Source organism: Maylandia zebra, linkage group LG6, assembly GCF_041146795.1.
Source record: "Maylandia zebra isolate NMK-2024a linkage group LG6, Mzebra_GT3a, whole genome shotgun sequence".
Lineage (NCBI taxonomy): Eukaryota > Metazoa > Chordata > Actinopteri > Cichliformes > Cichlidae > Maylandia > Maylandia zebra.
This window is the reverse complement of record NC_135172.1, coordinates 29301728-29328563: the sequence shown is the minus strand read 5'-3', so window position 1 is coordinate 29328563 and position 26836 is coordinate 29301728. Positions and strand designations below refer to the sequence as shown.

The 26836-nt window shown below is 40.3% G+C and overlaps 1 protein-coding gene across 3 annotated transcripts in view; it reads left to right on the top strand.

Annotated features, from left to right (window-relative positions):
• Positions 1-26836, top strand: part of septin9b (septin 9b) — a 70948-nt gene that overhangs the window by 7831 nt on the left and 36281 nt on the right. Inside the window, exons 1-2 of one of the 3 annotated variants that reach the window (XM_004567798.3) lie at positions 7148-7253; positions 20790-21467. In XM_004567798.3, the coding sequence (XP_004567855.3) occupies positions 7232-7253; positions 20790-21467 (700 nt within the window). In that variant the 5' untranslated portion in view covers positions 7148-7231. Of the gene's footprint in view, positions 1-7147; positions 7254-13314; positions 13516-20789; positions 21468-26836 lie in introns of those variants that run through there. The other 2 variants (XM_004567796.5, XM_004567797.5) reach the window with 2 other exon arrangements.

The following is a 26836-nucleotide window of genomic DNA, read 5'->3' as shown; positions in this document are numbered from 1 at the left end:
CATGTAACGACTCCATCATGATTGGATTATTACCACAAAATAAACTCAAATTTTGTTCTTTACCCACAGGAGCTCTAAACATTGTGACTTGCATGTTTTAAAAAGGTGGTTTACAGTTTCTCGTGGCTGATTTCTTAACATGGAATAAGACTGAGAAATGGAGCCGGTAGGTGTTTGTATTGCAGATTCGGTCGTGGTTTGAGACCTCTAGTTGCTGCTATATTTTTTCTCATGTTTTCAGTCTTTCGCACTAACATTTTGTAAATCTTTCTTTTGAACAACCCCAAATGTCGAAGTGGCTACATGGAAATCTCAAAGGGGGTTTCCCCACAGAGATTTATATGGTTCATATAAATGAAATGTTTACAATACTTAGACAGTCGTTTATTCTTTTTACTGAATCCAGCCTGACTTGATTCACTTAAGCCAACAGATCAGCAGTTCAAAATCTGCATGATGATGAATGGGAAGCAGGCTGGGTTGTTCAGCTTCCATACATAGCTGACATGTATTATTTCAAACATATCTGATGCATTGAATAGAAAAAAAACTTCACCCAGTAGATTGTCTGCAGGGCCGTGCAGCTGGGCCGGGAGTCTACGATCTAAAAACCTGGGATAAGATCTTCTCTCGTTCTTTCTTTTTCTAATTCCCAGATTGCTGTAACGATGAGCTCTCACGGTCTAAAAGTGTCTGAATAGCTCCTGGGCTTTTTGTGATTTAGTGACTTAGAAGGTGGATTGTTATTTTTAGTTCAGTACTGTAGCGTCGGAGTTCTTTTCTGTTTACAAAAATGCATTTCACGAGGTTTGTGTGAGCACATGGGCCCAGTTCTAAATTTGGCTTGTGTAGATGAGTGATGTGAAGTGTTGTGTCTTCCCTGTACATGCCCCAGGTTGTGTGTGTAGGCTGGAGCAGCAGAAGCAGCAGGGGACGTAAATGAGGAGGACAGTGCCTTTCTCTCTCTCTGTGTGTGTGTCTCACTGTGTATGTGTGTGGTGCACATGCAGCAGGGGGAAGATGAGTGCTGCGTAGCTCTGTGGTGAGGTCATCAGACTGTGGCTAACAGCACCACATCACTTTTTGTTATTACTGTTTTTTTTAGCTCTCCACCATCTCCTGAGTGCAGATGGGATTCTTGAATACTGAACATTTGGAGAAAAGAGAGGATTTGAGCGAGCTGTGCACGTGTGTGTGTATGTGTGTGCAGTTAGGCATGTCACTGTCTCTGTTATTACATATGAATATATGTGTTTGCACTGCAGCGTGAATGCGCAGCATAAATTGCAATGTGTTTCTGTATGTCTGCCTGTGTTTTGACAGGTGCTTGTCTGTTTACTTGAAGCCAGATTTATTCTTACGTGTAAATGAGGTGTAACAGCAGAGATTTATTTCTTTAACCTGGAATCCATACTTATAAAGTTTGCTCTGGCTAAAGTGCACTTTCTCTTAAATGTAGCAGAATTCATGGTCACATGAAGATCACAAACATGATGACTGGTTATTGTGGGCTGAGTTTGTTTTCTCCTACATGACTCTAAAGACACCAAACAAGTTCAAGACAGACTCAGTTAGCCAATCAGAAGCCAATCTCCCCTGGAAGGCTCGTCCGTGCGAACATCATCACTCTCACAAGTAAATTAACAATGTAAATAGGATAATTTGGCCTTTTAATAATCATCACATGTAAAGTAAATATGTGACATCTAAAGGTAATAATTCACTTTAGTTTGTAGCACAAGTGTCAGCAGGAACATTCATAATGGCTTTCTTGTTCTGTCCCTGTTAACCATGCCATTGTTACACTGACCAACCGCGCACAATGCCAAGACCCTGAAAGTCAAGCAGCCAAATGAAATCCAACCATCATTCATTTCATTTTAAACTGTTCTCCCCCATCTCCCAGTAAAAATATCTTCCCATGAAAGCACAATGTTTGTAGATTTTCTTTTTACAACTCTTGCATTGCAGCGGCTGTAAAACTAGCTGAAAATAAACACTCAACTACAAATCAGTTTTAATTTGCCAAGTTTAGTTTTGTCTGTAGAGTATGCAGTCTGAGTGTAGATCCATCTAAAAGGTGTTTTTCACTCCTGAAGACACAAGAAGCTTTCAGCTCTCACCTTTTCTCCTCTCTTTCCCCTCAATTTGCCTCTTTCACCGCTTCCCATGCTCGCTCCTCCTCTTCTCATTTCATCTTTTATCTTCTACTCGCTGTTTCTTTCTCCTTCATTGTGCACCGCTGCCCTGCAGGCATCCCTTTAGTGTTGGCTTACATGCTGGTGAGCTTTTTTGCCCGACTGTTATATAACTAAATTTAGCATGTTTGAGTCACGTTTTGCCCATAGGTCGGGCTATGCAGTGACGGCTTACATTAATGTGCACCCCAAGGCTCTCCATCCACTCTTAGTCAATGTGTGATAACCTTGCGTTCATCTGGACAGGGTGGGTGGGGGTTGAGCTTGTCGCCCATGAGTGAACGAGCGCACGTGCCTTTCTGTCTCATGACCATCTGCCTTATTGGGTGAAATTGTAGGCTACATGCTGAATATAGTGTTTGTGTATTTATGTCAATGAAATGACTTAAATTCATAACAGAGGCACATACAGATAATAGAGGCTGATTATGTGTGTGTGTGTGTGTGTGTGTGTGTGTGTGTGTGTGTGTGTGTGTGTGTGTGTGTGTGTGTGTGTGTGTGTGTGTGTGTGTGTGTGTGTGTGATAGGAGGTTATCTCTCCAGCAGGTGATAGAGAGGTGTTGAAAGGTATGAATGAGGGAGGCCTCTGTCTGTCTCTGTCTGTCCCCCAAACTGTCTGATTTATGTCTTTTACAAGCTCAAAGAAACAAATTTCCCATAAACTACGCACAAATTTTGTTTTGCAGCACCCAAAATAAAGTCTTTTGGTCTGTCACATACATCTAAAATGTTTGGGTTTTGCTATACAAAAGAGATTCTTTCTAGGACCAAGGCCAGTTTACTATGTATAGGCAAGGCAAGGCAAGGCAAGTTTATTTGTATAGCACAATTCAACAACAAGGTGATTCAAAGTGCTTTACAGAGACATTAGAAACAAGAACAAATAAAAAGCATGATTTAAAATTGATTAAAACAAGCAAAATAGTATAGTTAAACAGAAGGCATATGCAAGAGAAACGAGGCCATAAATGTCATGTTTATTCACTGGGAACATGAATTCTCTCAAAACTAACACAGTTAAACCCCTTTTTATGAGCTGTTTGAAGCTAATAATGTCCCTCTTTAAACTTGTAATTTACATTCAAGCAGAAAAAGAACATTTAAATAAATAAAGCTGAAAGGTCAGTGTCACTTTAAATAAAGATCCAAAGCACTGCTGCGAGTAATCTTCCAGCAACACTTCCCCAAACTAGGTTATGTGAGATAATTAGGAAAAGAAATGGTAATTAAACTCATAAATAAAATGATAAAATATCTAAAATGTTATTTTGGGGTTTTTTTATCTTTGTTTTCACTTTCATATTAAATAAGTAAACTAAGTCATGGAATGTCTATTTATCCTTAAGTTATAATAATCTTTACTAACCCTAGCTCCTGCATCCACATCATCGGCGCCATTTAAAGGATGTTTCCATGTAAATGTGCACATTCCTGTGTACTAATAGATACCTGCACACACAAATCAGAGAAGAAGAGTGAGACATATATAACAGGGAGAGAGTGCAAGAAACATGATTCTGGAGCATAACTTGTCTCCATCCAAAAATAAAAGAAAACAAAAGTAGCTCTTAATGTCAAACGTGGCATTTTAACACATTTTGCAGCATCAAAAACTACATTTCTGTTGTGTTATATGTGAGTGAGTCAACAAATGCACAAGCACATGTTGTGTGTTTGGTGTGTGTGTGTGTGTGTGTGTGTGTGTGTGTGTGTGTGTGTGTGTGTGTGTGTGTGGGGGGCGGGGGGGGGGGGGGGGGGGGGGGGGGGTTCTGACCTTGTGATTAACTGCAGCTTTGTAAGTCTGGAAAATCATCGTGGGGCAGAAAGAGCCAGTGGCCAAAACAGACATATCTCTATTTTTAAACGCACACTTTTGTCACAACATCGACTTCCTGCTTGCCATATGGATTCAACGCCAGGACGCTCACTCACAATTTGTCTGTGTTTTTATTCCGATTTGGGGTTTAAAAGGTCTCCTCCATCAGAATTTTATCGTCATCTAAACTCACCAGACGGGTGGAATTCAGAGCTGCGGTAATTGTTCTCAGCCCTTGAAAAAATGGCTGATCTGAGGCAGACTTTCCAAGGTAAAAACATTGCAATTTATAAATGCATATGGATGTTTAGAAATATAAATGGAAATCTTAATTACAACCAACTTATGTGCGCTATAATCCATGTGTTTTTATTTTTAAAATAGTTATTTTGTTTTATTAACCTTGTTAATGATATATAAAATGATTGTTTTTATTCTAGGTATTATTAAAACTCTAATTATTGCAATTAGCCACAGAGCCTCCCTGGAGCTAAAGCTACTTAAATCCTCACATCGCACCTACACTTGAATATCCCTAATCTGTTTCTTCTGCTCTGCTTCTCCTCACTTCCCTTTTGCAGATGTCAAATGATGGCCCCCGGGACTACAGAAGAGTGGAAGCTGTGTATTTTTTTGTATGTTAGTGGCGCTTCCTGTTTTAGTCAGGATGATCCACCCCTCTACCATTTGTGTTCATTTCATGTGGAAAAGCGTGTTGAAAAATGTGAAATAATGGGAATAATCTTTCCCTTACTAGCCCTGAAATTTGAAACACAGACAAAGCAAAACAAACATTTGGTTACAAAAGACTGAAGATGAAAGTGCTCTGGTAAAAGTGCACTCCAAATAGAGAAAATCTTCTCATCATTACAGGAAATACAGTACTGTGCAACGGCGCCAGACAAAAGGAGCCAGACCTGGCTGTAATTTTTTTAAAAGTTGTCTTCTGCAATAATTCTCAAGGTTTTATGAATGTTTTTCTTTGGACATTGGCTGCTTTTTCACTCACTTTCAGTCCATTCTTTGACCATTTTAATGTGTTTTGTTAGTTCAGCCACTTAACGCTCACCTAAAAATCATCTAAGCATAAAAAGGCATCTAACTCAAGAGATGAACCGGTGTTATATTTATGCATAACCCATTTTAATTACATCTTTAGGCACTTTCTTACTATACTGATTGTCACTGTACTTCTTTTGTTTCTTGCTATATTGTTATTTGTTATATTTGTTGTAATGACCTGGCAGGACCTGAGAAATATATCTGACTCATCAGAAATGAGGGTGACTGTCCAGAAGTAAACATGGTGAAGGCTCTGTCATGGTTTGGGTTCTGCGTTGAGATCTTGTCAAAATTGATGGACTGAAAACATTTGGATCTACCATGCAGTACCATCAGGAAAGCTTGGGACTGAAAGCAGCTTCATTTGTTAGCATTACAGTGATCCCAAACTCACTGCCAATGCAGTGAATACATACCTGAATAGAAAAACACACAATGGAACTCTTTCAGTCGTGAACTTGTGTTCCAAGACCCAAGAGCTCAACATCGTCGCGGCAGTGTACGATCATCTTGACAAAGTACAGAGCAAAAGGCAGCCAACATCCAAAGAAGAGCTCTGAATGCCCTTCAAGAAGCCCGAAGAACTATTCCTGAAGACTGTTTAAAGAAATTACAACAAATCCTGTCTAAGAGAGTTCAGGCTGTGTTTGAAGAATGGAGGTGGTCATACCAAATATTGAATTTCAAGCTCATTACAATTGTATAAACTCTCTCTTTGCCTTGCATACTTTCCATTATGTTTGCACATGTTTCAGTAAATCGCTGCACGTATTTCCCATTTTCCTAACAAAATATAAAGAGAAGAAGAGCGGCTCAAGACTTTTGGACAGTAATCCTTACAGGTTATTTGACCACTTTGTCCAAGGTCTGAATAAAGAGAGATGTTGTCTATCCGCTTGTTTTCATGTATTTTTTTGTGGGTGATACAAAGACTGTTTTAGGTTTATGCTTTCTGCTGACGTTAGCTTTGCAATTTAAAGAAGGGATGTTCCTTCTAAGAAAGAGGAAGTGAGTCGTTGCATGTTAGTCTATTACTCCTCATTCTTTCCCAGACACAAAAACAAAGATGGATGCGTATGAGTTTGTTTTGCCAAGAGAGCAGCTCCCTAAGTGGCCCTTGACCTTGTTGAGCAGCAAGCAGAGGGTCAGGCATGATGTGTGAAGTATGTGTGCATGCTGCTCTGGAGCACCAGTGATTTCTGCTGCTAAATCTGGTTTTGGTTTCACAGAACAATTATGCTTTCAGACTGTGAAAAATGTTGTCATTTCCTAAATGCTGAGCTGAAAGACACAGACACAGAGGTCAACAAGCTTGTTGGTGGAGATCTTGTAATGACGATTATTAGCAAGTTGCAAAGAAGCCTCATTGAGAGGCTCCTCATTCATGAGTGCCAGGACTGAAGTGTTTTTAGATTAGGTTGGATGAGAAATCTCTTTAATCCACTTAGAGACTCATCTGTGGTTTGAAATGTTGGCCTTGGTGAATGTAGGGTTTGTATATCCTGATAGCATAATTAGTATAGCAATGATGACATGGAAACATGTAGTGTGTGTTCTTGGAGTAGTTCAGGGAGTCCTTGTGGACTGTTAAGAGTATTTCTCTTGAAATAAGCGAGTTTATTTTCACATGAGGACCTATGGCCAAGTGGGCTGAAGTTCTATTTGAAAGAGATAATACAGCCTCAGTGTCACGGGAGCAGGCGAGATAAAGAGAAAGGAGGACTCGTTTCGGTATCATGGGGATAATATAAAACACTGGAAAAAGAAAAGTGGAGGGAGAAAAAAGGCGACAGTGAAAAAGTGTCCGCTTATGATAAAAGTCTGTGAAATATGTGTGTAGGAGAGAAAATCAAGAAAGAGAGAAAGAAAAGAAAGCAAGAAAGAGGGACTCCATATGACTCGCACATGGCTGTGGTTGTCTGTTCTGTTCACTTGTTATTCTGACAGACTGAAGACATTAAAACTTGGAGGAAGTAAGAGCAAGGGAGACGGAGGGAGGAAGAGGAGGGAGGAGAGAGGGAGGGTTGGAAGAGGGGGACAGGGTGACTAAGTCAGGAGAAAGGGGAAGTCTTCAAGCAGAAAAAAGAGAGGGAAGGAAAGAGAGGAGAGAAAAGCGAGAGGGTTGCATGTGGCTATCTGAGGTAGCCATTGAGTTATGGAGCGAGACAGAATAGCTGGTAAGTTCAACGTTTTGTTCAGCGTAGCTTCTTTTCTTTTGGTTAGACTTCAGATGGAAGCAGCTTCTTAGCAGTACGGCAGCATTCAGCTATAGCCACCCCACTTGCGTTTGCATTGCTTGATCTGTTGCGGTGGGAGCCGCTGCCCTGTGTCTGTGTGTGTTTGTGTGTCTGTGTGTGTCTGTGTGTGTTTGTGTGTGCGCGTCCGTCTACAGGTCAACTTTAACCTTCTGATCTACGTCTCATAGATGTTGCATGAGCTACAAACCTTCAACTTTTCTTCTTTGTTTATCATTGATTGAACGCACAGCCACAGGTACAGTAGGCTGTAAAGTGCTCAGACTATTTCTATCAGCTCTCGCACACAAAGAGCCAGTGAGTAAATCTCATGTGATGAGCTGTCAAATATGACTTCCCAGAAAGAGAAATCTTCCAGTTGCTGCTGAACTGAAGCTACCAGCTTTGGGTACATTTGATCCACATACACAGCCCATCAGTAGATAGACAGAGCTGAGTCTCCTTGCTGTCATCACAGCATTTTAAGCTGCACAGCCTAGTTGTCAGATTAGTTCTAGCTGGCACATGCAGTTTATTTTAAATTGAGGGGGATAGGAAGCAGAGCTAATATTCCTGCTAATACGATTTAGCTCTGGAAAGAAAACTCTTTCAACTTTCTTGCATCTGCTGCTACTTAGTTCTCTTCTATTCTATACTCTTTTTAAATGTATAGATTTGCTAAATCTCTAATCTGACTTATTGAGCTTTTTTTAAATAATTAAATCCTGGCATCAAGATGAGCAACAGTCTCTTTAAATCAGGTGTTTGAGCTCAGTGAGTGGCATTATGCATAGACACACATGGCACACCTATCTTTGTTTCCACTTGATGGCACTGTTGCAGTGTCATTTTATCTCCTGCACTGTAGTCACCATTTCTCTCAGTTTGTGAAATTTCCCTTGTGGATGATTCATATTTTACAGCTGAAGTGATTCTTATGGAGGTTGATGAATTTAGTAAAGACTGTCACAATAACTGGGAGGCGGTCACGGGTGGTGTTTTCGAGATATGTGACAGAGCATTGTTTTGCCAACAAGAAAGCATTGTAGTTAGATATGACTTCACCCTGGTCCATGCAAGACTTCCTCTTATTTAAGGAAGTCTTGCATGGCTGTTTCCTGGTTTTCCGTCTGTGCTGTATGGTTTAGTTTGGACCTGTTGTCTTGACAGCTGCCCCAGCCCTTACACCACCCATCGCTGATCCTCTCAGCCTCTGTTTTGTAAATGGTAAGAGCTAAGACTGTGATTGCTTAAAAGTGCAAAAATAATTCTTGTGTGCATTTGTAACACAACCATCTTGTTCCTTTTCTTCATCTGTTTGGGATTGAAGTAATATGTTCAACATGAGATGTCATCTACCATGGCTGTCCTGTATGGTGAACACATTGACTTGTTAGAATTACTTTGAAAATACAACTAAAGGAAAATAAATCAAAGCCTACGACTTGACATAAGAGATGTGTCAAGTTGCTTTATGTGTTAGCATTTAAACTGGAAGGAAATAGCCATCATGACTGTTGCGATTACATTAATTGCAGTATTTTGTGGCCTGTTTAGAATCAAATGACAATAATTCAGTAGATGTAAAAAGGATATTAAATAGGACGGTTAAAGCCCTCTTTGATAGTTTTAAAAAGACAAGTTGATACACTTCCTTTGGGAAATAAGGCAAATAAACATCTCCTCACATTTGTTAAGATCAAGAAGTTTCATCAAGTTCTTGTCTCGACACGTCTTAGTATGATGCATTATATAAACTCTAAACACAAAGTTAGTCTGGTCAGGTTTTGTTAACACAGTGATGACCCAGCAAATTCATCCAAAGCTCAGACTGTGCAATGCTCAGTAGAGTCCAAGCTGCATCTTAGACTCTGCAGGCCTCAGTTAGCATGTTAAATGTTAAAGTTCATGACAGTACAGTTAGAAAAAGACCGAACAAGTATGACTTGTTTGGAAGGGTTCCCAGGAGAAAGCCTCTTTTCACTAAGAAGATCAGGAAAGCACAGCTTGGGGTTTGGAAAGTTGCTACTGAACAAACCACACTACTTGTGTTCTTCTGAGAAGTGGAGATGTCTGGCCACAGTGCACAGCCCCATGTTTGGTAAAAACCAAACATAGCATATCAGCACAAACACCTCATACCAATTGTCAAGCACAGTGGTGGAAGAGCAATGATTTGAGCTTGTTTTGCAGCCACGGGATCAGGGTGCCTTACAGTCAGTGAGTTGACCATAAGACCACATCGGTCCGACAGATAAAGCTTAGGTCATACAACAGGCCAATGATCCCAAGCACAAATCTACAACAGAATGGCTGAAAAAGTATTGAAAAATTGAGGTGTTGCTATGGCCCTGTCAAATTCCAGACATCAGCGTGATAGAAATGCTGTGGTGGGACCTGAAGAGAGCTGTGCATAAATAAATACTTGAAACTTCAATGAACTGAAGGAACACTGTAAAGAAGAGCGGGCCAGAGTTCTTCCACAATGATGTAAGAGATTGATAAAGTTGTACAGAAAAGGATTACTTCAACTTATATCTGCTAAACGAGCTTCTACAGGCTACTGAATCATAGGATGTGCTTTTTCCCTCTGTTTTCAAAAGACTGTATCTATCATTAAAAATGCAGTCCACTTTGTTTGCAACTTTTTGGTTTATGTGAATACGACGTTTGCTTTTCTCCTCGAAGTTATTATATTCTAAAAATGCATCTTAGATGTCTAATTATGTTTGTGGCTATTTATATTCGTAAACATCAGCACGCAACGTTTAGCATTATTTTTTAATTTTAGCCTTCAGATGAATCTGAGCACACAGTCTGCAACTTCTGTCTTTAATTAACTGTTCACTCTTTTAGCACATGCATATGGGGTTGTAGAAGTGCTGTTGTGGTGTATCCACTCTGAGAGCTGTATACCCTCACCCTAAAAGACACGTGCACATAACCTCACCCACATCCACAAATACACATGAACCCAGAGTTGAAGGAAATCAAGGAAATCACTCAGCTCACCATGTTCCATAAAAAAGGTGTACAGGACATCCTCTACGAGTGAACGCCTCGCAGTTCTCCTCCCGCTGCTCTCCCAGTATCTCACCTCATATTGTTTCTTTTATTATTACTTAGTAATGATAAATGAGGGAGCCATGAAAACAGTGCATAGAGTAAAGGAAACTGATAGGGAAGCCCCACCTTCACTCCTCCTGAGAGAGGATTTCTGACAGGTGATGTTACTCAACATGATGGAAACATGGGTTATTATAAGGGTGAGAAAACAGAGATAAACAAACTCCTCTGAAAAGTTCATTCGGGTGCGAACAACTGTACAATAGTGGTAAAGTGTCAAAATATGAACAAAGCGATAGCTGTGTATGGGGAACTTGTGGGAACATTTCATGGACAAAATACTCAGGCTTGCTTTTCATCCCTCATAATGTATGTCTCACCCAAAAACTTAGGAGGCCAATTACTTACACAGGGACTAGCATCCAAGTCTGCAGACCACGACAGCCTCCTGCCACTATAAATTGTCCACGCAAATTTTAAGCCAATTTATCTTACTACGATGGAGACAACATGAATCATTTTATGTTCTCACTAGTTTTTCCAGTGAACAGTCATAGTTAAAGCAAGGCCTTATGTGCCAGTGCTACCCTAGGTGACTGCAAAATGTGCAACTTTGATCCAGGCCTAATGTCAAATCTATATAGAAAACAAAGTGATTAAATTATGTCTTTTTCCTAAGAGTATCTGTGATTTTGCTATGTTAGAAATGCTCTACATCTCCAACACTTCAAAGTAAAAATTGTATTTGTGTTCTTTGAGGCATTGATTATAATATAAATGTGCAATTAAATGCAATGTCTCTGGAAAATCCCATCAAGGTGATCTCAGCGTGAATCATTAAATCCCATTCAAACCCCGCTCGTGAAAACATTAAACTGCTCTGGGAATAACGCATTGCTTAAAGGGTTGAACACTCGCGCACAGGTAAAAGACACAAAGCAAACAGTTCTGGTGTCTTTCACTGCCAAAGAGACAGGACGCTGAATGATTCGGGCTCGGTTTGTTACAGAGCTCTTTCAGGGACACGGACCCGCAGACACTCACAAACAAACCTGCGCCTGCAGTTACAGTCAGTTTACACAAAGGCACATTTTCATGTAATGTTACTCACAGATTTGTCACTCCAGATGTCACTCTGGATTTTTGAGCTCATGCTGTTGCCCTGCCTGGATTGTGTATCCATGTTTGGATAAATACACACAAGCTTAAATGAGGTGTGTGTTTCACAAGCCGTGTGTCCTTTAGTGCAACTGCTACAGAATCATGTTGCATATTGTCCACAGTGCAGCACAAAATCTACAGTCAGCATACAGAGAGAGCCCACACACACACACACACACACACACACACTAATATACACTATAAAGACCTGAACACACAGCTTAATCATTACTTTGCTCTGTCCTTTATTAAGGTGGACTTAAAGCTCAACACGTGAAAATAAATGTTAATATTTTACTATTGGATTTGGAATACACTGCATGTGCTGTGCTCTGTTTTTTGTCCTGAGACACCTTCACAGCAGTTGTATGAAGTAATGACACTGCACCACAAACACACAGTGTTATTCTGTGTTACTGTTGACCTCTCGGGTGTTAGGGTTAGGGGCCACTGGGTGGGCTTGGCACCCAGTGCACCTTAAAATGAAGCTTTTCATTCAGATAGGATTCCGCGAATGCTTCTTAAAAGCTGTAAATGTGCCACGCAACACTTAAGCCTCTTTGTCCATTCTTGTGGTGAAAGACGCCATTTAATTTGTGATACCTAATGTGTGACACTGAAGTAGGAAATACCAGCTTCCTGTGGTTTATTCTTTAGTTTTGGGTTTCCCTTCAATGCCAGTCGGGAATCATCTGCTACATTAATGCTTATGACCGCTACCATTAGTGTGGAAACTGTAAAACTAACCCAGGATCAGAGTGTATTTGCCACAATTCTCATTTGCAGTCATTCCTGTCTCCAAACAGGAAGTTGTGATAAGCTGCTCACTCATGACCAATCATCAATTATCGTGATAGCATCACTGCTGCATTGACTCCGCAGTAGATTCCCGCATAAGAAATCCAGTAGGACGTCCCACAGGGAGACAGTGGAAGTGGTTAAGTAAACGCATGGCTAACTTTGATATTTCACCACTTTGGGTTGTTTTGTCAGCACCTTTTCAACACGATTTCTCTATCGCTACAAAGATCAGTCACCAAATTGGTTAGAGCAGCCTCAAGGACGAGCAATGTAACCATATCTACCACATCAAAAAGCAGGCTTTTCATCAGTGCCACTGCCAGCAGAAGTGCAGTAGTGCTATATTACCTGTGTCCACGGAGCTTGAATTCCCATGTTTCTCCTGATAACACAGTCACACAAGGCGGGCTGGTGCACAAATCACTTGCTGATTGCCCTGAGGCGCCATTGTATATCCCTAATGTCAACTTTCTCCAGGAAGTCTCTCAGGTTTTCGTGTCACAGGAAAGCAGCTACTCCTGAAGTGACTGCACTCTAATTAACATGTCAGCCAGTTTTAGAGGTTGTTTACCCAAAACTGAAACCTCAAAGGCTCACTTTAACTGTAGTCCCGCTCTAGCTGTGCCAGAATGAAGGTATTCTTTATGAAGGTGATCATAACAGCCACAGTTGTAACAAAGATGTCTGATCTGAGTTTAATTTGGTTTTTGACATGCTGTCCACTTCGGCTCTCAGAGCTGTTCAGAGGCTGACTGAGGAAATCACACCTCAGGTTGGTTGGTTGGTTGGAAAGGGTCTCAGAGTGACGTCTGTTGTCTACATGAGTGTGCATGTATGAGTGTGTGGGGGGCAGGGGAAACACACGTACACAGGACATTTGGGAGAAGGGTGGGTGTGTAACTACAGGGAGGAGGAGAAGGGAGGAGGCTTGCCTTTTCTCTCTCTCTCTGAAGTCTGAATGCAGCAACATAGAGAAGTTGGTGGGAAGTCTGAGAGAAACAGCTGATACTTTAAGAGAAACTTGTGGGCTCCGACTTGTTTCACACTGATTCTATTTTTGAGTTTGTTCAAAAGCAACAAACTTTCTTTAGAAGTTGAAAGAAAAGGTTTCTGCCTGAAAAAATGTCTGATTCTGGAGTCAACCCACACTTGGAGGGAATTATTTCAGATTTTGAAGGTTTGTTATGTATTTTTCTGCATTTCTTTCACTCCATCTGTAAGACATTTTCATTGGCTAAAGGCTAAAATTGATCAATAGGTGGTGTTAATGTACATTGTGCTTTTCTTAGTTTCAAATATGTTTCTGTGGGCGGGGGCACTTGTGCATGTATTTAAAAAAACAAAACAAAAAAACATAGCGCTGGATGGATGCTAGCTTCCTGTACCTTTTGTCTGTTATTGATTATACTGAGGTTACAGCAATAACAGAAAGAAACGCAGTATTGAGACGACACAATACCATCACCGGAAAGCCTTCAGCTGTAAACACTGAAAGGGAGACAGTGAAAACCTCAGCAGTAAGAACTAACATCTGTCTAACCCCTCATAAAAAAACTCACAACTCTGTCTCTGTTTGTCAAGCCAGTGTGGAACTAGCACTGATTGCCTTTGTCCTCCTTTTCCTCTGCTATTCTGTCTTTCTTCCTTCCTCCTCGCTTGTTTCTTTCCTGTTCCTCCTCCTGTCAGTTCCTACAGCTGCTGTTTGGCCTGATGCTTACCGTCAGACGTCATGGGCTGATGCTGACTTCTGTATCCTTGAGATTGACCAGATTATTGAAATTACACTTGTGTTTGAATTGTTTAAGTAAAGCAACTTCTACCCAGTAATCTGGTTTACAGTGATTTGATACAGCTTTGATGCAGTTAAGCTGTAGACGGGGATAATATCCATAGATTCAAAAAATAAAAGGCGATATAACGGTTTCATGCTTATTGTGTGTTGTGTCCCGGCACTCTTTCAGAGGTATTTACATATGAGCTTGTTTTGGTCACATTCAGCTAAGGATTTTTTTTCTTTAAAACACTTTTTCAATTATATAAGAAAAGTCTCATCCACTGAATTGAATGCACCGATGCAGAAATTAGACAGACACTGGCAGCAGATGCTTTGCATTGGGGCCTCTGTGGATTAGGCTTGTTAGGACGCATCCCATGGATGCTTGATCAGATTGGGATCTGTGGAGTTTGGAGGATGGGTCAAGCCTGGGTGTTTCTCGTTTCCCTTCTTGAGCCTTTTTTGCTGTTTCACAAGCTGCATTCTCTTGCTGAGACCACTGCCTCTGGGGAGTGTCATTACCGTGGCGGGGTGTGCTACGTCTGTAACAGCTTTTAGATTGATGAAACGCCTCAAAGTAACATCCAGATGAATGTGTACTTTGCATTGGTGGTTTTAATGTTGTGGCCATTCAATGTGTTATTACACTGACTACATTTTCCATTCAGGGTAGAGAAAGCTGCACAGCAAACACTTGACTGAGTAAATCCCCATTTTACCCCACATCATTATGCTTTACAGTGCATTGCACTCCACTATATTTCACACTGAGGAGGAAATGGGTACCGAAACAAAAAGGCAATTTAATTGGTGAACACACTGAAGATGTAATAATTCCTCTTCGGATAGACCCAATAATGGAATATGGGTGACTGAAACCTCCATAGAAACTACACACTGAAATAATATTATGACTTTCTGAAAGGAAGAGAACGTATCTGTCTAACCTTAGGAACAAGTCCATATTTATATATTCACAGAGACGTTTGAACAGTGGGCCTCTCATGTTTCTTCCAGCCTAAACAGAGCCAAGACATTTAGGCACATTATCTGCTTACAGGTGCAACATTTTTGTCCCGCGTGACATGCATAGACAGAGAGGAAATTAACATCGAAATGAACAGAGTGTCTGTGTGTGGCACATTTTCCAAACTTGGCAGAGAGGCAAGTGTGTTATTAAGTTGGTATGAGTGGATTATGTGCATATATGCAACACATTCTTTACGGTTCTCTGTGGTCCTGTTCATTCTGAGGCAGACATATTACAGTGCAGGTGGTAAGTTATTGCTAATATGCCAGTTAGATAGAGCAGAGATTTCTTTAAGTATTGTATGCTTGGATTCTCTGACCTGCAAGGAATTCGATTCCAGCCCCTTGTTAGTGAATCTGCGTTTGCTGCTTGTGACATCATCACACCCAGAGGCTAGAGATACAGCTGACAGCGCTGGATCGTCACATCCTTTATCTGTTAGTTTAGTGGCAGATTCAGTGCACCTGCTTCGTTTAAAGAATTCTTTTTTTGCTGAGGCATCTTCTAATGTGTGTTGTGTGATTCATCTTGCAAAAAGTTCTTCATTTGAACATCATCGTTTCTACTTTGAGGTCACTAAGCTCCAGTGAATCACATGTTTAATCTGCATTTTGTCAACCACTTTCTCTCCCCCTCACTCCCTTTATATCAGGACTTTAAGCCCAATCAGTTTGTTATCTGTCGGTAAGTGGAATGCAACAACTTTCTTTATACCTTCACTGATCACTGATGTAAATCTGTTTATTCATGTGGAATACAGTTAGCCAGTGGATGATCAAAGTACAAGAATAAGGATTTATCTCTCAGGTTACAGCCTTGAGAACCTAAAGCCAAGAACTGGGGTAGCCTTTCAACATCAGACTCCAATCAGTTTGGAAAGTGTGCGCATTAAAAAATCTAACAGGTGAAACTACCTCTTGGTTCTGATTAGAGCTCAGATCTTGGTTTTAAGCATCTGCTTCATCAACATTATGGCAAAAAATAAAAACTAAAAATGCAAATTTTGGTCATTTCTCCACACTCGCTTCTCCTCTAATGTCTTTCCACTTCACCACAACACCTATAACATTCCCAGAATTTCATTTTCCTCGGCCAGACCAGTGCAGACCAGTGCAGTAAATCTGACACACTGAGATGTACTGCTCCCGGGCACCATTAGCTAACCCAACACCGTCAGTGGGCAGCTGAAGGAAGTGTGTGTTTGACAGTTTAGCATTAAGGTTTTGTCTTACCCAGCAGAATAGCATAGTGTGAAATTCTATCGTTTATTGTTTGGCCTTGTCCTGTCAATTAAAGCCTTGGTCATGTTTTTCCTTGCCTGACCACATCGATATATATTCAGTGGCTACTGACATCAGATAAACTGCACTGTGCATAAAATGGTCTTAAATAACCAGTGTGTGACAGACAGCAACTGTCTTAATCACTTGACGTATGACTCTGAGGCTAGAATTACTGGACCCAGTTGTGAGTTCAAGGCTATGTAAAATGAAGTACGCCCTCTTATTAATCAAAATACTGATGTACTGTTTTGTTTATGTTGTTGTTGTTGTTGTTTGCACTGCAATATATGCAGTATATATGCAATATACTTTTATATACATTTACCATCTAAAAGGACGTTACCACAATACTCAAATGAATGAAATGTTTGCAGGTGTGCTGTAAAACTACGCCTTTTATCTGACAGTCCTTTATTTGTAATTCTCCCAGTTTTGTCATCTTAGTTTAAAAAGACATAATTTTCTAATCTGCTCCTGTTTATGGTGTTCATTTGCTGTTAAAGCAGTTTGCTGTTAATGCAAACTAAGCACTTTACCCATCTGTTCCACATTAAATGCCTTACAGCAGTTCAGATGCATAATCCCTTCCCTTTCCCAGCGGACCTTTATTGGGCTACATACATAACAAGTGGTGAAGTTCATTAACAGGAACTGAACATCAATCAATTTAAAAATAAAAAAATAAAAATCAGTGTTTTTAATCACTGAAATAAGAACCAGTCATCTCTAAAACTTGCCAGCACCATATGCAATATATTTCATGTTGTAAGATTTTTGTCAATTATATTATTATATTTCCAGTCTTACGACCTTTGCAATCTTATTGCAGCAATGTAATAATGTGTCAGCTCATCCCTTAACAAATGATGTGCGCCTTTGACATACCAAATCAGTGTGGAAAGCCCTCACTCCCAGCTCATGCCAGTAATAGAAGTGCTTACAGTTTTGTTTTGGCTTCTCCCACTTTCTAGTGTTCTGCCTTTCCCTCCTTTCTTTTGTGTTTGTTTTCCGCCCTCAAAGCCCTGACTATCTCTTATTAGTCCATCTGCACTGAGATGATACCGAATGTTTGCGTTCATTTGTTGGGATGTCCTTGAGAGTAAGTGATGACACTGATGATAAAGAGACAGTGTGGCTAGGCACCTGGGCTGCATATAGGATAAATGACAGTGAACAGCTGCTTCTGTTTTTGTGTGTGTTTTGTTTTGGGGTTTTTTTATAGTGGTAGTCCTGAGATACATTGTCTGAGCTGCATTATCTTCCCACAGGAGATAGTGTGAGATACTGGAACACTGGGCAGTGATAGGTAGTGGAGGGACGTGGGGAGATGAGGCCTCTGGCTCCTGTTAATGAGTTTCCTCTGGGGTAGACTGGACCTCTCATTTCTTGCTCATAGTCTGGGAATGCTCTTTCACAGGGAACTATGCTCTTTCATCCATCTGTCAGTCCTGCAGAAATACAATTTCTATTGCTATATGATCCTGTACTTAGGATATTCTTTCTTCCTCTTTTTTCTTTGGCTAAACAAGAAAACAGAACGAGGTATGACAGACTTTATGAATAAGAATATAAGAGTTGACTGATGAGTGAATGAAAAATGCCCCCGAATGCCCTTTTCCACTCTCTTTATTCCTAGAAAAAAAAAAGCAGAGAAAGATTAAAATACACTTGTGCTCTTAAATTATGTACACTTGGCTGCACGGCCTCTAAATACAAACAACCTGAGAGCAAAGCACTCAAACCCTTTGCTCCAGTCACGTGCCTGAAGGCATATAATCACAAAGCAGCCAAGACCAGAAATACTAATCTGCAATCACTTAACAGGTCACTGGAAAACATTTTGGTTCAGCTCTCTGATTTTGGTCAGACTTGTGAATATATCCCCCAGGTTTCGCTTCTCACACTTGCAACTTCTCCAAAGTTAAACAAAAGTCTACAGCAAGTGTCAAGAAAAGTTAAGAGTGTGCACGGGTGTCTGCAGTCCTGACTGCAGAGGAGGTTAAAAAGAATGCCTCACTGATTAGACTCATGCATGTATCACAGCCTCTTTGCTTCCTGTGAAATGTGCAGACTGATTTTGGCACACCGACTCATTTTCTGGTCAGAGTTGAAAGTAGCCATAACCTTGGACTCCCTCTTAGGAATCATCAAAAACAAGACAGCAGGCGTAAGAAGGGCATAGTTCGGTTGCAGTGTGGGTTTGGACACCATTTACAGATTGCATATTCAAGTAATAGACTGTAAAGTTGGATATTGAACTTCAGGCAATAAGAAACAGAATTGTGAGAAAGAATATTGTTAAAGTGTTTATTAGTAGTTGTTAATGATCTTTTGTCAACGTTTCAACTTTTCTTAGTAAAACAGATGTTTTCCACGCATAGCACAGGCGTTGCACAGCTACATTATATTCAGTGACTTCAGGTTTTATCTGCCTAATGGCTAAGACAACATTTATAAAACCAGTCTTCTACATAGTAATAGTGCCAAGGATGAAAGGTAACTGTACCTCAAGGTCCAGATGAGTGGTGTACAGGGAGGTGCGGGGAGTTAAAGGGATTTGTAAGACAAATCACCACGAACTCCAAGATGTGAGATCAGATTTATTTATTCCCGCGGTGCATGGGAATTTCCTTGGTGTGTCCAACTAACACAAAAAGGAGAACAAGACATCGGCTTTGGCCTGAATTTTTCTTAGACAGCAAATTGTATCAAATGTCCACCATGCTGCTAGGAGGCATCTCATGGCAGTAAATCAGATTAGGGATGCTGGCTGATGTGCAGCTTTGATGTGATTGTGTTGAGTTCCGCAGAGTTTTGAGAGCAGTGAAGCTGCAGCTCTGTGTCCTCCCTGTGTAGTTGCTTAAAAATAAACATGTATACATTCCCTCAACACATACTTACATGTCTTTACAAGCATTTTGAACAAAACTCCAAATAGTTGCATAAAGACATAGGCACACTTGGGAACACCGCAAGCCACAAACAGATCAAATAATCAGCACTGTGCTTTGGATTGTAAGAAACTAGAGATGCTCTTAAAGGGTGTGCGTGAGTGGACTAGTCTTACTAGTATATCATTATGATGCCAGCTCCTGGCCACTGGCTTGGCACAGCAACTCTGAGAGTCAAATTCAAGTTGACTCTCAGCCAGCACAGTCTTACCAGGGGGTGATTCCATCCTTCAGTGTCTTCTTGGACAGTGCTGTTATTTTCTCACATCACAACTAACCTTGGGGAACTATGTGCCTTTATCTGTGTGTTGACTTTGCTCAAAAACAGGGAGTCTTGGGACTTTTTTTTGCCCAGATGCTTGGCAGTCGATGTTTGACTGATTGCGTGCGCTATAACATGCCGTGAAACGCTTCGAGTGACTCTGTGTGAAAGCCTAGAATTTTATATTGTAGCGTACCACACACGTAGCAAGCAAGGTCATGACAAAGAAAGGCATGGACTGGCTTAAACATGTCAGTCCATACGGCAGCGAAAAACTTGCTGCTGGTGATTGAGAATGAAATTAGATACAGTACACGGCTTAATTACTAGCGCATGCTGTTTCTCTCGAGTGCCACCAAAACTGTTCCTACAGCTTCTCCACCCTCAAACCCCAGGCGCTTTACTACTTGGGTGCTGTTCATAATGCCTTTAGAAAAAACAGTTAACTTTTTATATTTCTCACTTAATTGGTTTGACCTTTTTGATGACTTTTTTATGACTTTGTTCCTGCTACTTGTAAATGTCACCGTTTATAAGCGAAGGATGTACTTGATTTATTTAAGAAATTGTACCAGTAAATTAACGAGCTTTCAACCAGTTGTGTTCTGTTTTATGTGAAAAGTAACCAAGTATGTTTAGTACAAGTTAGAGATACTGCTTGCATGCATTTGTCAAGCAGAAGAGTGTTTTTCCTCTTTTTTACTTCATTAACAATTCCACACTTGTTACAATGACCTGTGATATGAATATAAATATAATTTAAACTATTTTGATGCCAGACAGCAGTAAAAGAGCAAACTGCTACTTGTGAATTGAAGCATTTCTACAGGAACAACAATAGCTTAGTTATGTTGTTCATACATTTCTGAAGATTGTTTTTGTACTTATGTACTACTATTTGCTTACTTTAATTACATATGTAGTGGGTAACACTTTTACCAATATAGACCAATACTTTTGTGTTATTTAACCTGTATTTTAACTAGATTTTGTGTTGTTATTAATCAGCGCTTTAATTTTCTATAATATTTTATTGTGAATCCACCAACTTTTTGCTTTTTTTCTAGATCACTTGTAAAGCACTTTGTAACTGCTTGCGTGCACTTGAATGACTGTATGAATAAAACGCTGTCTTGGTCTCCTTCATGCAGCCCTGAAGAGGTCCTTTGAGGTAGAGGATGTTGACACTTCATCTCACTCTTCACCCGGCTCCCGCCGGACAACCAACTCACCTCACCGTAACGCCATGTCTCCCACCAGCATCTATTATCGTGACCTCGGTTCTGCCACCCCGGCCACTAACAACAACAACCTCAACTATACCCAGCCCCGCTCTATCATGGGTGGAGGAGGTTCCAAGACTCCGGAGCCTGTGTCCCGCCGTTCTGAACTCTCCATCGACATCTCTTCCTCCAGCAAGCAGGTCGATAATGTCACCAGCCCTGCTTCCGCACGCTTTGTGAGCAACAGCGCCCTGAAACGCCCAGAAGTCCTGGGGCACTCCAAGACGCCCGAGACAAGCCACAAGAGGGAGGTGACTTTTGCCAAGACGCCAACTGACTCCCCGGTCACACGCCGCAATGAGAGCAGCATGAACAACAACGGGACCAGCCGAGCCCCTGAGCAAAATCACACCCGCAAGTTTGAGCCCCCTAGTCCAGGGGATATCCGTAAACCTGATATCAGCATCACTAAACCACCTCCCGAGAACAATGGCCACCATCCAGCAGTGCACCACCCGCACCACCCCAACCCTCACCACAACACCATCGTCACCACTTTCCGCTGCTCCTCGCCTAACCATGGACGCAAATCCCCCAACCCTGACAGTAAGTCTGCTTTCACCATATATCAGTCCAACCCACGCTTATTCCACTCATATTTTTCCTTCTAGTCGTGCCCTGAAATTATGTCTGCTGAACTCTTTTTGAAAAAACACGTCTGAAACACAGTAACTTTATGGTATCTCCATGAGATTTGTTAGGTTATTTGTTAGCCTCTCATCTGCTACTTGTATCACGCACCCTTAAGGCTGTTGTTTCAAATGGATGCTGTTGGTTGTTGATTTGGAAAATTCTCTTTGACAAACTGCTCAGATTTGTTAACATGCTGTCTACTCATGCATTCTAACGTCTTTAGTAAAGTGGTGCTTTGGTGCATTGATATAGTTCACCAGCTTGTGTAATTGCTTTAGCATTGACTTACCATATTGATGTGGGAATATCATCAGTGGAAAAGAGATTAAAAGGATTATAAAAGACTGTCTTAAAGTCAAATGAAACCAATTACATTTTCTCATGTGATGAGAAACAGCAACTTTAAACTCCTGGCTGCGAGTTTACATTTGAAAATCCCCCAGTGAGAAATGTTGTCACATTTTCCAGATTGCATTTTATTTGATCTCTGGTGTTATTGGACTTCCATTTGGACTTTATTTTTTCCTGCTCCCTTCTGTACTCACACTGCACACTGCTCCATTCTGCACAAAGTGACCCAAGTATCAGATCTCTAACCAAGGAAAAAGCAGCAGTAAGAGCAGCTGGTTTGATTAATCTGATGTCTGCGTATCTGTCAGTAATACAAGGAAACTTATCTTTAGAGGCCTGTTTCTGGGTAGAAACAGTAGACTGGGCTGTCTGTGTTTGTGGTTATCCATGTCTCTCCTGAACAGCGCATTAGAGCCGGGGCAGTTTTGTGATACGATGAAAGCCTGACCTTTATAGTAATTATGGCAGCTAAATAGTATTTGTCTTAAGTACAAGGTAAGAAAGATGAAGTAAGACCATGAAATGATTTTATCCCACAGGACTGTGTTGTATTTCGAGCCGCTCGAAGCTCAAATGACTGATCGTGATACAGAATATAATTTTTGGTTATGTTTATGTTCAGGTAAATGTGGTATTTGACAAACTTCTTTATGTATTGGGTCTCTCTATGGTAGAGCATCACTTCCTGTTCATGTTACAACTCGCAGTTGTGTTTTTTGCGAAGCCAATTTAATTAAAAACCTATAGATAGTGTCTCAAAACATTTATTCTGTTCATCTAGACATAGTGTTTTCTGAAAACTCTACATCCAGCTACATGCCTTGTGCTATGCTATGTGCCTTGCACCAACTCAGTGTAGAGCAGCTACCTGAACGCTGCTCCCACAGAGCTCGATTGTCTTTTTAATATTTTTACTTCTTCAATGAGTACAATTCTAGACACAGTAGTTCCTCTGAAAAAGAAAGCCTTAAGTCATACTTCCCTGGTATAACTCTCAAATGCACACCTTAAAGCAGGTAACTCGAAAACTGGAGAGGAAATGGTGCCTCGCTAATTTAAAAGATCATAATTTGGCCCAGAAAGCCCTCTGTAAAGCTAGAACATCTTCACTGATTGAATGAAATACAAACAACCCTAGCTTTCTCTTCAGCACTGTAGCTGGGCTGGCAAAGGTCAGCTGGCAGTAGTTAAACCGTTACTAAAAAAGTCATCATTTGAACTGTCTTAGGTAATTATAGGCCAATCTCCAACATTCCTTTTATCTCAAAAATTCTTAAAAGAGTAGATATAAAGAAGGTAAATGATCATCTGCGGAGGAATGGTTTTAATTGAATAGTTTCCTTCAGGTTTCAGAGCATACATTTTATTGATATACACATTTGACACCCAACTTTATCTTTCCATAAAGTAAGATAACACACACCAATTAGTAAAACTGGAGGAACGTCTTAAAGACATGAAGACCTGGATGACCTCTAACTTTCTGCTTCTAAATTCAGATAAAACTGAGGTTTTTGAACTCATCCTTAAAAATCTTAAAATGCAGTTTCCAACCAGATTCTTAGTCTGGATGGCATTACACTGGACTCCAGTAACACTGTGAGGAACCTTGGAGTCATTTTTAACCAGGATGTGTCCTTCAATACACATATTAAACAAATATGTAAGACTGTTTTCTTCCATTTGCGCAATATCTCTAAAATTAGGAACATCCTGTCTCAGAGTGACACTGCAAAACTAGTTCATGCATTTATTACTTCTAGGCTGGACTACAGTAATTCGTTATTATCACGATCTCCTAAAAACTTCCTGAAAAGCCTCAAGTTAATCCAAACTGCTGCAGCAAGAGTCCTGACAGGGACTAGAAAGAGAGAACATATTTCTCCTGTTTTGGCTTCCCTTCATTGGCTTCCTGTTAAATCCAGAATTGAATTCAAAATCCTGCTCCTCACATACAAGGTCTTAAATAATCAGGCCCCATCTTATCTTAATGACCTTGTAGTACCATATCACCCTATTAGAGCACTTCGCTCTCAGACTGCAGGCTTACTTGTTGTTCCTAAAGTATTTAAGAAGCAGAATAGTAGGCAGAGCCTTCAGCTTTCAGGCCCCTTTTCATGGACCAACTTCTAGTTTGGATTTGGGAGACAGACACTATCTCTACTTTTAAGATTAGGCTTAGAACAGTTTCTTCCTGTTAAAAGGGAGTTTTTCCTTCCCACTGTCACCAAAGTTCTTGCTCATAGGAGGTCATAAGATTCTTGGGGTTTTCTCTTTTTTTCTTTGTATTATTGTAGGTTCATTTCCTTACTATATAAAGTGTTTTGAGGCAACTGTTGTTATGATTTGACTGAATTGAATTGAATTAAATACCTTTGAGCTCTTTCAGCATAAGTGGCAGAAGTAAACATAAAGAATAAACCTTGTCTTCTGTACTTATGAGTAACTGATGATACTAAATTGGGCATGAGTGTGAAGGTCTGCTTCTCTGTATTAACACTGGGAGAGCCCAGCAACCTGTTCAGTGATGGATACAAATATGGATAAGGAATGTATGAATTGGTAGCTTTGTGTAGTTTTTGGTATAAAACTTAAACGTGACATTTTCTTTTTATTTCCTTGGAGTGTCGATTATTTGGATCTGCAAATTAATTTGCAAATGGCTTTTAAAGATCATCATTAGGATTAATTAGCAAAATGACTATAAATCTCTTTCACAGATTCAGGTGATGATTAAGTATTTTAATCACTGGGAGTAACCACTGTCATGTCACACTGTTTTCACAGTGTCATTTATTAAATTGTTATTATAGAAAAATTGGATTATGGCCACAGACTCTACAGCCATCTGCTTTATTTGTTAAGTTTTTGGCTGCACCTTTAGCCGCGAATGCCAATTAAATGGCCATTAGCTTGCATCATTCCAAAGCTAGTATAAAAATGCAAAACTCTGCTGTACTGGATATAAGCTGGATATATCAGCTTTTATAAACAATGCCAAGTATTTTGCAATTATCACTTGATGAAACATAATGTGTGTGTTTTCCTGCTGATTTTAGACATTTAATTTTATATTTACCTGGTTTGAAATATTACACTAGTTTTACCATGAAAACTGCACTTTATCATCTGGCAGATTTTTTGTTGTTCAAAAGTGTCCCAGTGCGCCCATGTGCCTGTGCTGTAAGTATGTCACGTTGTACTTATAGTCTTTTTTTATTGCATATTACTATAAATCTCTTGACGGTGTGCTGAGAGTTTTAAACGGTTCTCTTCGAGATTATGTGAGCTGTAGCCACTTATTTGTCCACAGGGAGAGGCCCAAATAGGGGTCTAAATGAGGGGTGACCTGAATGGGCCCGCCCTCTTCGGCAGAAACGCAAAAGAGAACTGTGGCAAAAACACATCTGCAAAGTTATGCTTATAAATGCACTACTGTCACAGATTTGAAATTTCTGAAGTGTATCTGCCTCATAGATAACAGGGAAAGTTATTTGCAACACTTCAACTAATGATTATGATTTGATTATTTTTTCCATATTACTTTTTTAAAGTGTTTTGCCCTGATTTCCGGCCTATTCAGTTTTTCCAGAAAAATGACATTACACATCATATGAGTGCATATGCACACACGCACATGTGCGCACACACACACACACACACACACACACATAGTGTACGCTGTGCTTGCTTCCTTCCGTGTTCTCTCAGTGTGATTGTTTCCCCTGCAGCTGACCTCACAGCAGAGCGCTTCCTCTCACAGGGGTCATGTGATCTAAGTTAGTCAGCTTCCTCGACAATATCCCTCCGTACTTTGATGTGAGCATTAAGGGGAATGAAATACGCCAGGATGTTTAGGTAAAAGGTCAGCATGAAAAGAAATGTGCACGCACATCCACTGCTGTGTGACTTACAATCACTGGTAGATCAATGAATAGCACATACGTCATCTGAAGAGGGTTAAGTCAACAGAGGCCGCACAATTCTGTCAAATTTTATTATACTGCACCAAATCATAGCAACAGATGTCATCTCAGGCAACTGTACATACTAAGTTCATTATGGTGTTTTAGCTAGGGACGTGGACGGCTGTTCTACTCCCAACAGATGCACAAAGACTCAAATGCACATTTGGACTTGACATTAACACTTGTTGGAGTTTTCTTATATTTATCTGTAAGCCACTGTCTTCAGTTTATTCACCCTTTTAGTCTATTAGGTTCCATAAAAAGTTTAGTGTTAAAAAACTGTTTCATTACAGAATTCTAGTCAAAATTTTGCTGATAATAACCAAGGGGTTGAGCTGAACAGGGAGAGACGTGTTTAAATCTCAAACAAATTCAGAATTTTCTATCTTGTATAATGTGGTGAAATATCAAAAGACCTCAATATTGTCTCGGTTCAGCTGTGATAGATGGCAGCTTAAGTACTTGAAGCAGAAAGAAGCAGCTTTTTTAAGTAACAGCTTTAAACTGATCCAGCACATCTAAGAAATGTAACAACAAAGCTTCACTTCAGGCCAGAGGCATTCTGATGGGTATCTGGTCCACTCGTTATCTTGACAGTTAGGCCTGCTATTCACCAGTTCATTGCAGAAGGAGCCGTAATATCTCTGGACAGAAATGCTTGAACCACCTGTAGTCAGAATTTTTTTAGCACTTTTTTTCTGACACATTTTTCAACTTTAATACAATTTCTTCTTGCCGGAAAAGCCTTTATTTTAAGATCAAGCATGGACTTTTATAGTAACTCATTAGAGTGGCTGACCATAAATAGTGTCTTTATCTGTGGGATGATGGGACTGGTATAGGTTATCATTGGGAAAGGGTAACATCCAGTAACCTCATTTGCTCACTTCTTTAGTATTTTGTTGTGATAAGGGTAGAGAGGAAATTCAGAACATCAGAAAGTGTAAACTGTAACACACTAAA